Source organism: Paralichthys olivaceus, chromosome 14 (genome assembly GCF_024713975.1).
Source record: "Paralichthys olivaceus isolate ysfri-2021 chromosome 14, ASM2471397v2, whole genome shotgun sequence".
In the NCBI taxonomy this organism is placed as follows: Eukaryota; Metazoa; Chordata; class Actinopteri; order Pleuronectiformes; family Paralichthyidae; genus Paralichthys; species Paralichthys olivaceus.
Window position 1 is genome coordinate 4,344,221 of NC_091106.1, and position 14,084 is coordinate 4,358,304.

At 42.2% G+C, this 14,084-nt stretch overlaps 1 protein-coding gene across 1 annotated transcript in view; it reads left to right on the forward strand.

Annotated features, from left to right (window-relative positions):
• Positions 1–2,505: 2,505 nt before the first annotated feature.
• Positions 2,506–14,084, forward strand: part of b3gat2 (beta-1,3-glucuronyltransferase 2 (glucuronosyltransferase S)) — a 51,636-nt gene continuing 40,057 nt past the window's right edge. Inside the window, exon 1 of the mRNA XM_020096493.2 lies at positions 2,506–3,639. Coding sequence (XP_019952052.1) covers positions 3,106–3,639 — 534 coding nt within the window. The 5' untranslated portion in view covers positions 2,506–3,105. The remainder of the gene's footprint in view (positions 3,640–14,084) is intronic.

The following is a 14,084-nucleotide window of genomic DNA, read 5'->3' on the forward strand; positions in this document are numbered from 1 at the left end:
TCCAAACAATCAAATGTGCTTTCGTCCTGTGAAATTATGAGCTTGTTTTGCTGCAATTAGTTTGGTGAGAACCAACTCTATTAGCGTGGATCAGACAGATCTCTTGATCCGTGTTGCGTGCATAATTAACCATCATTGATTATCTTCTCGGCTCAAGTGGAGAACACAGGTAAGCCGGGAAGTTCCTCCGCTTATCTGTTTCATAGACCCTTAAATGGATCTGCAAGAGCAGTGACCTCCGTTTGATCCAATTCTCTTCAGATGAACTCTATCTGAGGAGTCGGCTGTGGTTAGATATGACCTTGATCTGTCAGGATGATAATGACACAGGAGAGAGGAGAGGCTATATCATCAGCAACACTGATGGGTTTGTCTTTCGAGACAGCCATTGTGTCAGATTAGGCAATCACTGGGCCATAACTTCTTGCTATATGGTCTGGCCAAGAGACACACACAGCAGAGGACAAGAACTTGGCCCTGACCAGGAGGCCATCATACAGGCTGTGTCTGAAATCCGTCACTAGCCCTTATTCACTATATAGGGACTTCTATGTAGAGGAATATATAGTGAGCTCATCTGCAAAAGACAAACACACTGTCTGACCCTACTCTGGATACTTTATCTGCGTCTGTACCTGCATCGTTGCCAGTGGAAAATCTTGTTATAGGTTAATTTTACACATTTTATTAATACTTTTCGTTGAGTGATCATGTTTGAATGTAGAAATAAACATATTTGCAGTTTGGGCTGTGATGCGCTGCTCTGCTACTTTTACATATATTACTGTCTCAACTCACAGATTGTCATAAAAAACAACTATCCCATTGGAAATATTAGGGATGTTCACTAAAACAGACTGTTTTAAAATCGGTCTGTGAAAATGCTGGCAAATATAAACTGTAACAATCTGTCTTTACCCTCACGAGAACTTTTTGATAAGAATAAGTAGAATCGTCAGAGAAAGAAGGCGAAGATGTGCTGCCCTCTCTCGTCTCTCCACCATTTTACTTCCTGTCAACTCCACAAGCACAATGCATGATGGTATATATTGCTCAGTTAGGGACCATCGGTTGTTCACTGCTTTTCACGATGCACTGTGGGATACAATGAGGGTTTTAAAAAATTCAGACAGCATTAAAAATTGGCAAATTTACAATATAGTGGACTAGGTAGTGATTAGTGAGAGATTTCGGACACAGACATTAACAGTTTAGATGATCTGAAAGGAAGTGAGTGACATCACCGTTCCACCTCACAGCAACAACAAAATCATTTCTCTTTTGCTTCGGCATCTTCACAGTTGTGCACAGAAGAGAACTCTCTGCTCTTGGTGTCATTGCCACGAAACATGTGCAAGTTGTCAAGTGAGACAAGCGATAGCAAAACAATTCCGATACGCTCGTCTTTTTGTCGAGCTGTTGGGTGCCTTCCCACACTGTGACTCACAACACAGGATATATTGAATCAACTTTTGTGCCCAATTCCCATTTCATCCTCAATGCCCTTCATCCATTGCATCTGAGTATTATTGGTCTTAAATTAGTCTGATCCTGGGATTATACATTTTCTCAAATTCCTGTGGAAACAATCCCAGTTTTAAATTTTGACCCTATTAACTGCTTTTGGTGTCCTTATGAGTCTCTGTAATTCAATTCAATTTTTAATTTGGGCCAAATTATCTCAAGGCACTTTATAGAGTGAGGTCAAGGCCTTACAAAATTGTACAGAAACCCAACAGTTCCCACAACGAGCAAGCGATAGCAACTGTGCAGAGAAAAAAAAACTCTCTTTAATTGCTTGTTCTGTCCAAAAGTCAACTCAAAACCCAATGCAGCACATAAGGTGCTAATAACTGTTCAGTTTCGCTTCACACATTATCGCTTCAAGAGAATCCACACGTCAGTGAGAAGTCCACTTGCCTATGTACACATGTACAACTCCTGGAGACATTTAGGATGCTGAAGCCTGGAATCTATTTTCTTTCCAAAACAAATTAAATGGTCAGTTAAAATATTGAAATTTAGTTTTTTTTTCTATCAATTGATTAATTCAGTGAATGGATTTATGTACATACTCTTCCACTGGCAAGCATTTCAAGTCTCTTGCCATTTCATTTTCTTAAAAGTACCCTCTCAAACTGTGACCTGAAATAAGTCACTCAGAGTAACCCAAATCTTTTTCTTACCATTGTATCCTGTCTTTTAAAAAAGACATATAGTTTGAGTTGAGTCGTTTGTTGTCATTAGTTTGGGATAATGGTGGTGAGAGTAAAAAGGTTTTCTATACCTCTGTTTCTGAAATAACATCTTCATCTTGGACCACCACCATGGGGGGGCCCTTAGAACTCCATCAGACACCCCTTGATGTTATCTATGTCCCACAGTCCTTACGTCAACTGCTCCACATTTTAATTTAACATTTTGTTGATGACAAACCCATGGGAGGCACAAGCTCTCTCCGTCTCTGTTTGTGTTTCTATGCCTCTCGATCAGCTGGGTTTATTCTTGGTGGACACTGATGCGCACGACATAACAAAGCCTCTCTCTCTCTCTCTCTCTCTTTCTCCCTCCCCAGGTTCTCTCCCCCTATCCACTCTCCCCTCCTCCGCTCTGCACCTGCTCCTCCCCTCCTCCCTTATTATCCTCGGAGTCAGAGCAGCGCTCCGTCCTCCTCGCCAAGTGATGCTCCTCGGCGGGGCGGCGCACATCGGCGGGTTCTCACCGCTCGCTGCACGGAGGGCAGCCCCGGCTGGATAAGTCTCCTCGGGAAACACTCGCGAGCTAAATGACGAGGGAACATGGGGATTTAAGTGAGGTTGCGTGAGAGTGAGCCGGAGGACGAGTGAGCTCAAGTCCCATCCGAGAGAAGAGGAGGAGGAGGAGGAGGACTACGGGGAAACGGTCCCGTTGGGACGGGGACGCAGCGGAAGGTTTTGTGCCTCACAGAGTTTGAAATGGTGTCCGGGTGCTGCTCCGTGTTGTTTGGTTGTGCAGAATAACATCGGCGGGTTTTCAGGACGCGGTTGATGGAGTTGGTCGCTCGGTTCTGATCTGTTTGTGATGGAGTGAGTGAGAGAGAGGGCGCACGGGAACTTCAGCCTCGCCATGAAATCAGTGCTCTTCAGCCGCTTCTTCATCCTGCTGCCCTGGGTGCTCATCGTCATCATCATGATCGATATCGACAGTAAAAGGACGATCCGGGCTCCTGCGGCCGGTCGGACCGGCAGGGCGCCGCGGGCGGCCCGGACCGGCGCGCCGGGGGTTGGCGTCACCCAGAACCAGACTGCGCTGCCGGTCATCTACGCCATCACTCCGACTTACACCCGTCCGGTGCAGAAAGCGGAGCTGACCCGGCTGGCGCACGCCTTCCGCCAGGTGCCCCGGTTCCACTGGATCGTGGTGGAGGACTCCACGGCGCGCACGGAGCTGGTGGCGCGCTTCCTGGCTCGGTGCGGGGTGCAGTTCACGCACCTGCATGTGTTCACTCCCCGCAGGTTCAAGCGCGCCGGGATGCCACGCGCCACCGAACAGAGGAATGTGGCTCTCGCGTGGCTCCGGCAGCACCGGAGCCGGCGGGACTCCGGGGTGGTGTTCTTCGCGGATGACGACAACACGTACAGCCTGGAGCTGTTTGAAGAGGTAACCGGACATGTGTTATTACTGCGCAGAGAGACAAGGTGTCATCCAGCCTTAACTGTGGTGCACAACATGTCTCATTGTAATTCTAACACTTTTCACATCTTTAGGGATGTTTATGAATTCCATGACATTGTTTTAGGCTGTTCTGCAAACCATGGGATGGGAACACACAGCTGTGGGATTTAGAATGAGGTCAGGAGCTTTTGTAGGCTACTTAATCTTGACTTTTGTTGTTGTGGAAGAACTGATAATCTTTATTCAAGTTCACGTTATAAAGTTACATGAAAAGTACTTTTATTAAGTTATGTGTTTAGCCCAGTAGACTACTTTTGTGAATTAACTCAAATTGTTCAATTTAACAATTATGTGACACATGCAAACCTCTAGAGGCAGAAACAGCCACCCCCACACCACTAGAGGTCGATGGGGTTTTGCTCCTCCAGGTTTATTTGATCTCATCTGGTAGAATCTATGCAACGTTCAATCCAACAGCATTGTGATAAATCAAATTTGCTGATCATATGTTTTGTATGTCAATCAATCAAATTTGATATGCACAGCCCACAAATATGTCTCATATAGGACTTAACAAGGTGTGACATCCTCTGCCCTTCAGCCCCAGTAAGAGTGAGAAAACCTTTTTAACAGTGGGAAGAAACCTCAGACGTAAGAGATCCTTCTCCCAGGAAGGACAGAAGTGTAATAGATGTATACGTGAAACAGAACACATCAACAAAATAACAATATTCATGAGAAAAACTGTCTAAATATAATGGTGTATCGATGTTTAAAGTGTTTACATGAAAGAAAGTGTCTGACAGAGATGTACGTAGGCAATGTGAAATGTCAAACTGAAAAGCAACAATCAATGTGGTCTGAATAATTAAAAAATACCTGAAATTATGTCTCACGCAGAAACGTAGATAATTCCTAGGCTGTATGTAAAAACTGATAAACCCCAGTAACGTCCCCACAAACCTTCTTAAGTGAGCGTTTGTCCCTCAGGTTTAGATGCAGAGAGACAACAGTGTTTATGGTGTTTTATTGTTTTGTCACCTTTAATCACAGCATCAGCACCATGAGGTTAACTGGCTGTGTTTTCACTGCGCTCCCACCGTTATGCTGCACAGGAATTGTTAGGCATCCCCCACATGGGATCATTTCAAAGGAAGTCAAACATTGAAATTCACCAGCTTCTTACTTACTTGTCTGCTGATGGGATCCCACTGGAGCCCTGCTCAACACCCCCGGGAGGCTCCAGACCTTGTTTTGAGAGCTGCTCGTTTCACCTGAAAGGCCGATATCAAACCAGCGTTTTCCAGTGCGTCTGGTAAAAACCTCACAGACGCTTCGTGTGTAAGGAGAATGCTTGGTGGGGAGTTGAGGGGAGGTTAAAATGAGCGATAGACAAAATAGATGAAGAGTAAGAGGAAGGAGCACTGATTGACACATGGAGAGGGGATAGGGATGGATGGCGGCCGCGTCAGCGCTGGTGCATCTCCCCAGCATCGCTGTCCAATTTTCAGCCGATCCACTCGCCAGCACAGAATTAATAAGCAGGATTGTGTGTGTGTGTGTGTGTGTGTGTGTGTGTGTACTTGTGTGAGATTGATTGTCAGTGGTGGATAGCAGTGCTGGTTTTACAGATTTATTTTTTTTATTTTTTGTATTATTTCACATTTTACTGGTTTAAATTCTCACACTGATCTCTATATAAAAGCATCTGAACTTGCATGTACACAAATACTAGACGCTGGAAGTCCTCTGACGTATAAATACTCACCAAAACATTATGGATCTGTCTTCTGAATCTGACTTAACAGGCTAGATGATGTGCCCGGGTTGAATCTGTATATTAGAAAACAGATACCTGCATGTACGTCCGAGCGTTTGTTTATGTCATTTCATGGTATCTCTTTTCATGTCACTGTAAGCGATCATTTGGGGTTTATATTGAAGCTGCACTGCCATCCCTGCATGTGCTCTAGACATCCAGCTAATGAAGAGCTTCACTTCTGTAGCAGCGGCAGAAGCAACACAAAAATCCTCTCACTCTTACAAATGCACACTCAGAGAGAATGCTCCCCTGATTGCAGATGACTGCCTCTGATTGCTGCCATTCAGATATAGCCGGGACAAAATCAGGCTGCATAACATATTGATATAGATCAGCTAAGAACCTGACATTGAATAATATAGCAGAACTCAGAAGGGTGAGTGATTCAGTGATGGATGAAAGTACTGGTGATATTTAATAGAGGTGTTTGATGACGAGCACATTTGAAAATGAAATACCTGAGCGTTTCAAATCGCCCTTTGTAGAATATAAATTGTTTGCTTGCATTGAAACATGCAATTTTGTGACGGCTGTGTTCTTCCCCATTTTGAAAGCAGTGTGTGTCCACTTACATCTGAAATGTGTTCTGCAAACTATGAGATAAACCAACCATTAAGCAGGTTTGATGTGTTTTCTTATCACCTCCGTCAAGGAGGTTATGTTTTCACCCCTATCCGTTTGTTTGTTGGTTTGTTGCCTGTGAGATTACGTAAAAACTACTGGATACTTTACCACAAAACCTGGTCGGGGCTGTGATGTGGTGCAAATCCGGATCAAGCGGCAGATCCAGGATTGTTTTTGTCACTTTCTCTAATACTGAGAGATACCGGTTTTTGATTTTTTTTACTGATTTCCCAGAGAAAAACTCATGGATCTTGAGGAAAACTAAATGTAGGGAACTGATAACGAGTGTGTACAATTTAGTGCTGCTTGATTCCATTTAAGGGGACTGTTGGGCCCTCATGAGTTTCATTTGGTTTCTTAGGCTGTGTGAGAAAACATTATCACTATAAACTATACTTTTAGAAGTCTGGGTCACCAGGAGCGACATATACAGGTTTTTTAGGACTGTAAGGGATAAGTAACTTTGATGAGAGAGCTGATGGGAGGTGGTGGGATGTATCGGTTGCATTTTTTCAAAATAATAGCCTGTTTTACAGGTTTACCAACCCTAGCTTTAAATTGTCATCTGATCACAATAACATTTTCTCTTGTAATTTGCCATTCCACAAACCCATTTATCGATTAAGGACATTTCAGCTCTACATAGTTAAACATTAAAATGAACGGAGCAATCCGCTGTCTGGATTGATGCTCACAGGGAACAAACTCCTAAATAAAACATACTGTTCTGTATGAGAAGCACAGAAATCCATGGTGCTTCGTTGAGATTCCAGTTTCACCAGAATCAGAAATGACTCAGTGTCTGTCCAGTCAATCAAAAAGCAGCAAAGTAAATTTTTCACATTGTTTTGGCCTAAAGGAATCCACCCTTAATTCCAATTAGACTTCAGATTGCCCCCCCCCCCCCATTAGATCCCTGACTGCAACACTTGGATAAAGAATATACTTGACTCACCGAGGTGAGCCCGGCGTGCAGAAGCCGAGTCTCCTCTGACACAGAGTGTGAGTGTTCGATTCCGGCGGCTCGGTGCAAAGAGCATCTGTTTGATTTGTTAATAGCACACTGTCTTCTCTCCGTCCTCCTGCCTATTTCATTACCCAGCTGCTCTGTGCAGGTAATGGCCTGTCATAGAGAGATAATAGGCTGTCATACAGCAGTAATAACCTGCAGCAACCGTCTGCAGGCTTTAGACTGATCGCAGTTACTGCACTTATAGTGGGTGGCAGCTTCAAATTAGAAACCCTTATATCATTTCTGGGAGAAAAATTATTGAGGGAACGTTCAAGCGGCAAAAATATTATTTTACCTTGGCCCCTTGTGATCATATTTCTTGTCGTAATTGTGATTTAGGATAAGATAGGTTTTGGATTTTCAGAAGCCCTGGATCCAAATACAGTGCTGCCATGTGCACAGCAGGAATTATGGCTCTGCACACTGGCCATGATGCAATAACTTTGTGACAACATAAAAAACAATGTCCTTGTCCTATTTTATTTCCCTTGCATGCTCCAGTTATATGTTCAATGGAACTGGACAGCTTAAGGTGAAACTGAAGGCCTTGGTCAATCATTATAAATACAGTAAAATATTCTGCAGACACTGAAAATCTGTATCATTAGAACATGTGATTATGGGCATTACGCTTTAGTTAGAGCAGAGGTGGAAAGTAAAGTTCAAGCAATACAATCAGGAGCTACAGGTCTGCAGGTCACTCAGAGCGACAAGCCAAAACAAAAGTAGTCCTTCCACGAGCCAGACCAGGTATGTCTGGTTTCTCCTGGTCTGTGTGTGGGTTGGTTCCTGAAGAAAATAACCTTAATCTCTACACTGCAGCTCAGAGAGTACACGTCAAACTCTGCATAAATATAGTTTCTCCTTGACTGTGCTTCTTAACTCAGCAGGGTTGAGATAATTGTTGGAGATATGTACTGCACACCTACATTTCCTGAAAGCTGGTGTGTGCTGTGCAATTAGGTAACTTCTTTAAAGGTGTATTTATACACAAACACAGGTGAGACTCAAGACACGTAGCTTCTGGGGGCTGAAATTAGGGCTGGGCAATGAAACAATAACAATAATCATCACAATGTCGATGTTATCAACAGCAATGTAACAGGTAATTAATGTAATTAATTTCAGTTAAAAGTCCAGTGTGTAAGATTTATGTGAAAAGGATCTGTTTATTTAATGTAGAATAATCCTCATGATGTTTTCACTAGTTCATCTAAATTGTATGAATTGTAGTTTTCTTTACCCCAGAAAAGACCCTTTATATTTAAATACTTTATATTTACATGGAGGGGACCTTCTCTGTTGAGGCCGCCATGTTTTTTACATTAGTCCAGACTGGACAAACTAAACACCTTTTGAGTTTTGATGACAACTGAAGCTGCCACAGGTTCTTTTTTATGTTTGGAAGGAGAGGGTGAGGTGAGGGGTGTTCAGCTGCAACATGCAGCTTCAACACTAGATTTCACTAAACCCTACACACTGTACCTTTAAAGCATTAGAGCAGTGAAAAAAACATACTTTTACTTTGAAGTCGAAGTGATTTTTGATTGTTGTTGCCATGAGGGAGATCATGTTTGCTGTGTCTGCGTGTCAGTCCGATAAGGTGAAAGAAAAAAAATCATCATCTAGTGGTGATTTTGACCAGTAACTTACCACTACTGTAGTTTATCTGAGGAAAGAGAAAAACGTGTTTAAGTCACACACTGCCCCGCCCCCCACTGACTGCTTCAGAGCGCTGTCACCTGTTCATTTACATTTTATTAATATTCAATTTATCTCGCGTCTAAATCCCACCAAACTGCACTGCACTTCCCCGGGCCTTTAAGAATGAACATGCCAATTTCAAAATTGATAAGTTGAGATATGCGTTCCACATACAGACAGACAGATGTGGAATTAGGAGGTAGAGTTAAGCACAGAAAAAAGGAATGAATCATTCAATATTCCATCATTTTATTAGCTGCTGTGGAGCAGAGAGTGGAACACTTCTGACCTGCTGTTGCCCAATTAACAAATGCTGATTTCCAGCTGGAACAAAATCAGGCCTATTTTTTTGACTCCGGGTTGTTGATTACATGAGAGGAGCTGCCCGGGCAGTTTTGCTCCAAGAGTGGGCCGCAAACTACCACAGAGTAATGAGCAAAATGTGTTACAACCATTCAACCCCCTCTGCTTCCTCCCCTTATGAAAAAAACATTGGTACGTGGCAAATGTTTAACAAGCTTCCCTGCGCTCTTCCCGCTCGCTGGCAGCGGAGTTAGAGCGAGAAATCAGGTGGAAAGGCATTTAGCATGAATACACGAGTAAAGAGAAGCGTTCTCCGTTTCCACACGTTTGTCAGATCTACGTCTGCTGGTGGTTCATTATGCAGACGACAAGATACGGCTGAGTAACCTCCGAGCAGTCAATAGTGAAATTCAGAATGCTCATTTAATGCCCCCCCCCCCTGCCATGATTGGCCCTCAACACACACACGACTTCCATTTGGATCCTCAGGGTGATTTTGCAGTTTTGCCCTCAAGAGTCAGTGTGGTGCCGTCACAGGGAGCTCCCTCAGTCAAGGCTGCATGATAATGTTGTCTGAATGAAGCAGTGTTTTTGTATCATCTTTAAATTTTACTGTTTTGTTCAAAAAAGAAAAAAATATTCCCTAAAAAATGTAGGTTTCCTTATAATAGTTTTTTGCGGTGATGTGTGGAATGAGGCCTCATTGAGAGGTTTTGGCTCTCAGTACAGTGGAGGGATTTCTCTGATTTAGGGAAAATCAAGGTTGAACAGATAGATTGCACTTTGGCTGTTGATTAAGAAAAAGTAGACTCCTGATGCTCAATAATGCAGATTGCAGCTCACAATTGATTTATTTCATTAACAACCTCCACCAAGGAAGTTTGTTTGCAGCGCTGTCCATTTGTTTGTTGGTTTGTTTGATCCTATGCAAGTTTATGAAAATTACTTGATAGATTACGGGTCAGGAGAGAACCCATTAAATTTAAGCACAGACCTGGCCTAATTTTTGTTTTTGTCTCAGAAAATGATTTGGATCCTGATGGAAAATAATTAGTTATGGTTTTTATGAGTGTGTTCAATTTGCTGCAGATTCGTATAAAAATCTGGATCTCGTGAATTGAAATGTGGTTTCATCGGGGTTGGGCCTTAGCAGAGCGATACGCTCTACTGTGTTCCATTCTGATTAAAGCATTTGTAGTTTTGTTTCATCACAACTTGGTTCTCCTGGCAGCATTAACACAACCAAGACTGTCTGAGACTGGAGAGCAGGCCAACAATACTAAAAAGATAAAGCATGAGAAATGAAATATAAGCAGTTGGATGACCCGAGTGGCTGAAATAAAGCCACAGACTAGCATGTTAGTATTGTCACTTTAATTTCTGTTTCTTTGGTCTGAATGAGCAGACGGCCAAACACACGCCTGAACCTGGGTTTGTTGTAACAGACAGACAAACACTTTGTGGTGAATTAAAACAGTCTCTGTGAATAAAGGTGCTAAGAAATAACAGCAGACTTCAGAAAAAGGGAGAATTCAGAATAAATACAGCTGAGTTAAATAAAATTTAAAAATGATTTTCAAAGAGCATTGTTTTACAATTTTTAAGTTATTAAATTTGTCTAATCGTATGATTACATATTCCATAGTGTGTTATTTAACCGTTCACACTACAGGTTTAGTTTTGACCTATTGTCTTTGCCAGAGTTGTGCACATGTATAGATTCTTTCTGCGCAATGAGGGTGTCACGCTCACCGGTGCTGGCAAGGGAGAACCCAAAAGCACGCCAACAGACAGTCTATCTGTTATTAGTGTGGGCAACGTGGTTCATTCACCGACAGAGCAGAGAAAAGACAGGCAGAGGTCAAAACCAGGATATCAGTCTGTACAGCAAACAAATCCGAAGGGAAGAAGGGAATCCAAAATCCAAACGGGGTAGCAGTCAGGTCAGGAACAGGCAGGCAAGAACACACTAGACAATCTGGCGAGTTAGTGATGAGACATGGAACCAAACATAAAAACAAAAACAAACTAAGAGTTAGTGTAACTACGTTACAGAGGGAATATTACTAACATCATCTCAGCAATACTTTGGTGCGGATGTTTTTTTAACCTACAGAGCTACTTAAATAAGTTGACATTTGTAATAAAACTGTAAAACAATGCCTCTTTATTAATGTGTAAAGAATTAATCTACGAGTGTTCCCCAATAAGTCCATGACTGGGACCGTCAGTTAGGGGTCTCACACTAAAGGAACCCATTCAGAGTAAGTTGCATAAGACGCAATCAGTAAAATTAAGCAGCGCTCCCCCGGTCTTCATTCCTGAAAAGCTGACTATGGGGATTGAGGGTTTTTCAGCTGACGGCAGCATGGCAGAGCTGTTTGATTCAGCTGCAGCAGGCTGTCAGCCAGGCAAGAGTTTTGTCAGACCTTTTTTGAATAATTGAACTTCCCCGGCCTCGAAAGGCTCCGCAGCAGTCACAGCCACTATTTTAGGGAGCAGGTACTGTGGCTAATGCTCTGTGCTGAAGTGTGACTTAGGCACACCTCTCTCGAATGGTGCCATACTGGTTCTAGTGTTCATTTATTAGTTCTGATGTGGTGTGATGGCCTCTAGGATTGAGTAGTAGTGTGTAATATTCACTGTTGTGCTGAAATGTAAGAAAGTTCTTTAAGAGTTTTGAAACGTCTCAGAAACTTTAGGAATTTGTGTCACAATTCATTTCTTTGAGGGGATGTTGGAAATGAATTGGACTTTTTGATTATGCTTTCATTGTGTTAACATGTTACACAGACAGTTTGCTGGATTTGGGGAAATGGTTAAGAGATGTATATGCTTTTCAATTAGTAATGGTCCAAAGACATACACATGCAAACATTAAAGGTATATTTGATCAAGTGTCCAAGCAGCAGACTCCGCGCCTGCAGAGAATTGTGGGGCGATGGGGAGGTGGCACAGAGAGGAACTGGTGGGATTAAGGAACCAGAGCGAAATAACCAATTCAATTTCCTCAAACCCCTATGAGCAATTATCATAATTACATAGTGTAGTGGGAGAAGCAGGGGTGGGGGATGGGTGGGCTGGTGCGGGGGTGGGTGTAATGTCAGCGATGTGAAGCAAAAAGGAGATGAACTTTGCTGATAGCTGGGGTCGGTGGGAGGATAAGGATGGAGGAGAGAGGGAGGTGACAGGGAGGTTGACGGCTGTCTGAATGTGAAGGAGGTGTTACTTGTCTCTGCTTATTGCTCTGCTTTTTCTTTTTTTCCTGTACTGGCAGCTTGACTACAAACCTCTGCTCTGCTCTCTGCTCCCTTTCTGCCCACTTGTGTGTCACAGTGACTGAGACACATTTATGTTAAACGGAAACTAATTTTCACTGAAGCTGTTTTATTAAAAAAGAATTGACACATTCTGCCTTCGTGGCTTGTGAAGGGCTGCAAAGTCCAGAATGTGTCTGCTTAACCTTGACACTCTGACTATCTCAGAAATATTCAAACCTGAAATCTCACTTTCTTCCATTCAGTTTGGTGGACACTTTTATTAGATAACATATAGCTGTGCTTTCTGTGATAGGGTTATTATCAATAATGTAGTAGTGATAGTGGAGGCTTGTTAATTCCTCTTCATTGTTGAGGAGTGTACATATTGACTGTTTCAGTGATTACTGTCTATTATGTGTGTGCAAGACTAAAAGAGGCTTTAAACTATATAATTATGGTTTAACATTTTGTTATTGGCTTTCTTTCCAACAGTGAGATGACAGGAACTATAATAGTCTCATGGCTTTGTGTTAATATGGAGATCGAGCAGTGTTTCCTGGGTTCGACAAACTATTCATGAAACCTTGTTTTAAAGTGATCTGATTATTCAGGTTGTGAAACTAATACTTAAAGTGTTCACTAGTATAAAGATCAAGACTTAACTGATGTAAATCGGTTAGAAACCAACAATCTAATCAAAATCATCTATAGAATAGGCTCCTGCTCAAAAGGTCTATATGATTTTTATCTAACTCGACATACATGTGGAAAATGTAGGTGATATGTGTTTCAGAATCTGTATCATTCAAACATTCTAGAATGACAGAAAAATATCTATTCCTGGTGATTTAATTTAATTTATGATGTAATTTACTCACTGAGTCAAATGTCATTTTTATATTTCAAGACTCACAAAGTTATTTACCAGGACTTGAACTTGCCAAAACTGTTGAGCCGGCAGTGGGTTGAATATTTGAACTAATCAAGTATTAGTTTGTGCGGTGCAGCCTATTTAATTAAGTGACTTCAGAAAATTAATAAAACACACTTGGGTTAGAGCTACACCAACTGGCTCCTGATGTGAAATATTTTATATAATTACTATATTGCACAGTAATTAGGCTCCGTGTTTGATGTACAATTAACCCCTCACAAATGTAAATAACATTGACACATCGTCATTACACATGGCAGGAATGTGTCGGGAAAGCCATACCTTGGATCTGCCGTTATGGATCCAGTCACCTCATCCTTACGTCTGGTGGTATTTGTTGTTCGGAGTGAATAAACTGCTCAGTGTGTAGTCTACAGTAGCTGCTCACACACTCTGTGATCTGTAGCCTGCATTACAGAAACCTGCTGACCCACACATGTGCTGTGAACTGCAGGATATAGAGTTACAGGCTCATTAGGTACAACTAGCAGAAACTAATGTACTCTGATGTAACAGCCTTCAACTGAATCCTACCTTCATGAAGGTTATAATGTTCAGTTTGAAACTGTTCAAACTGTTTTAAAGGGATGTTGATTCCACATTATAGTCGTGCTGGAGTTTGCAGTTTGCGGTGCTGCTCAATTGTACTGGGTAATAGGGAGATAGTGTTTCTAACATTTGGCCTGCACTCACTGATATAAAGATGAATAAATAAATATTAGAAACATCTGTCTTTATAAACAAGAACGCAATCATATTTACCGACAGCAC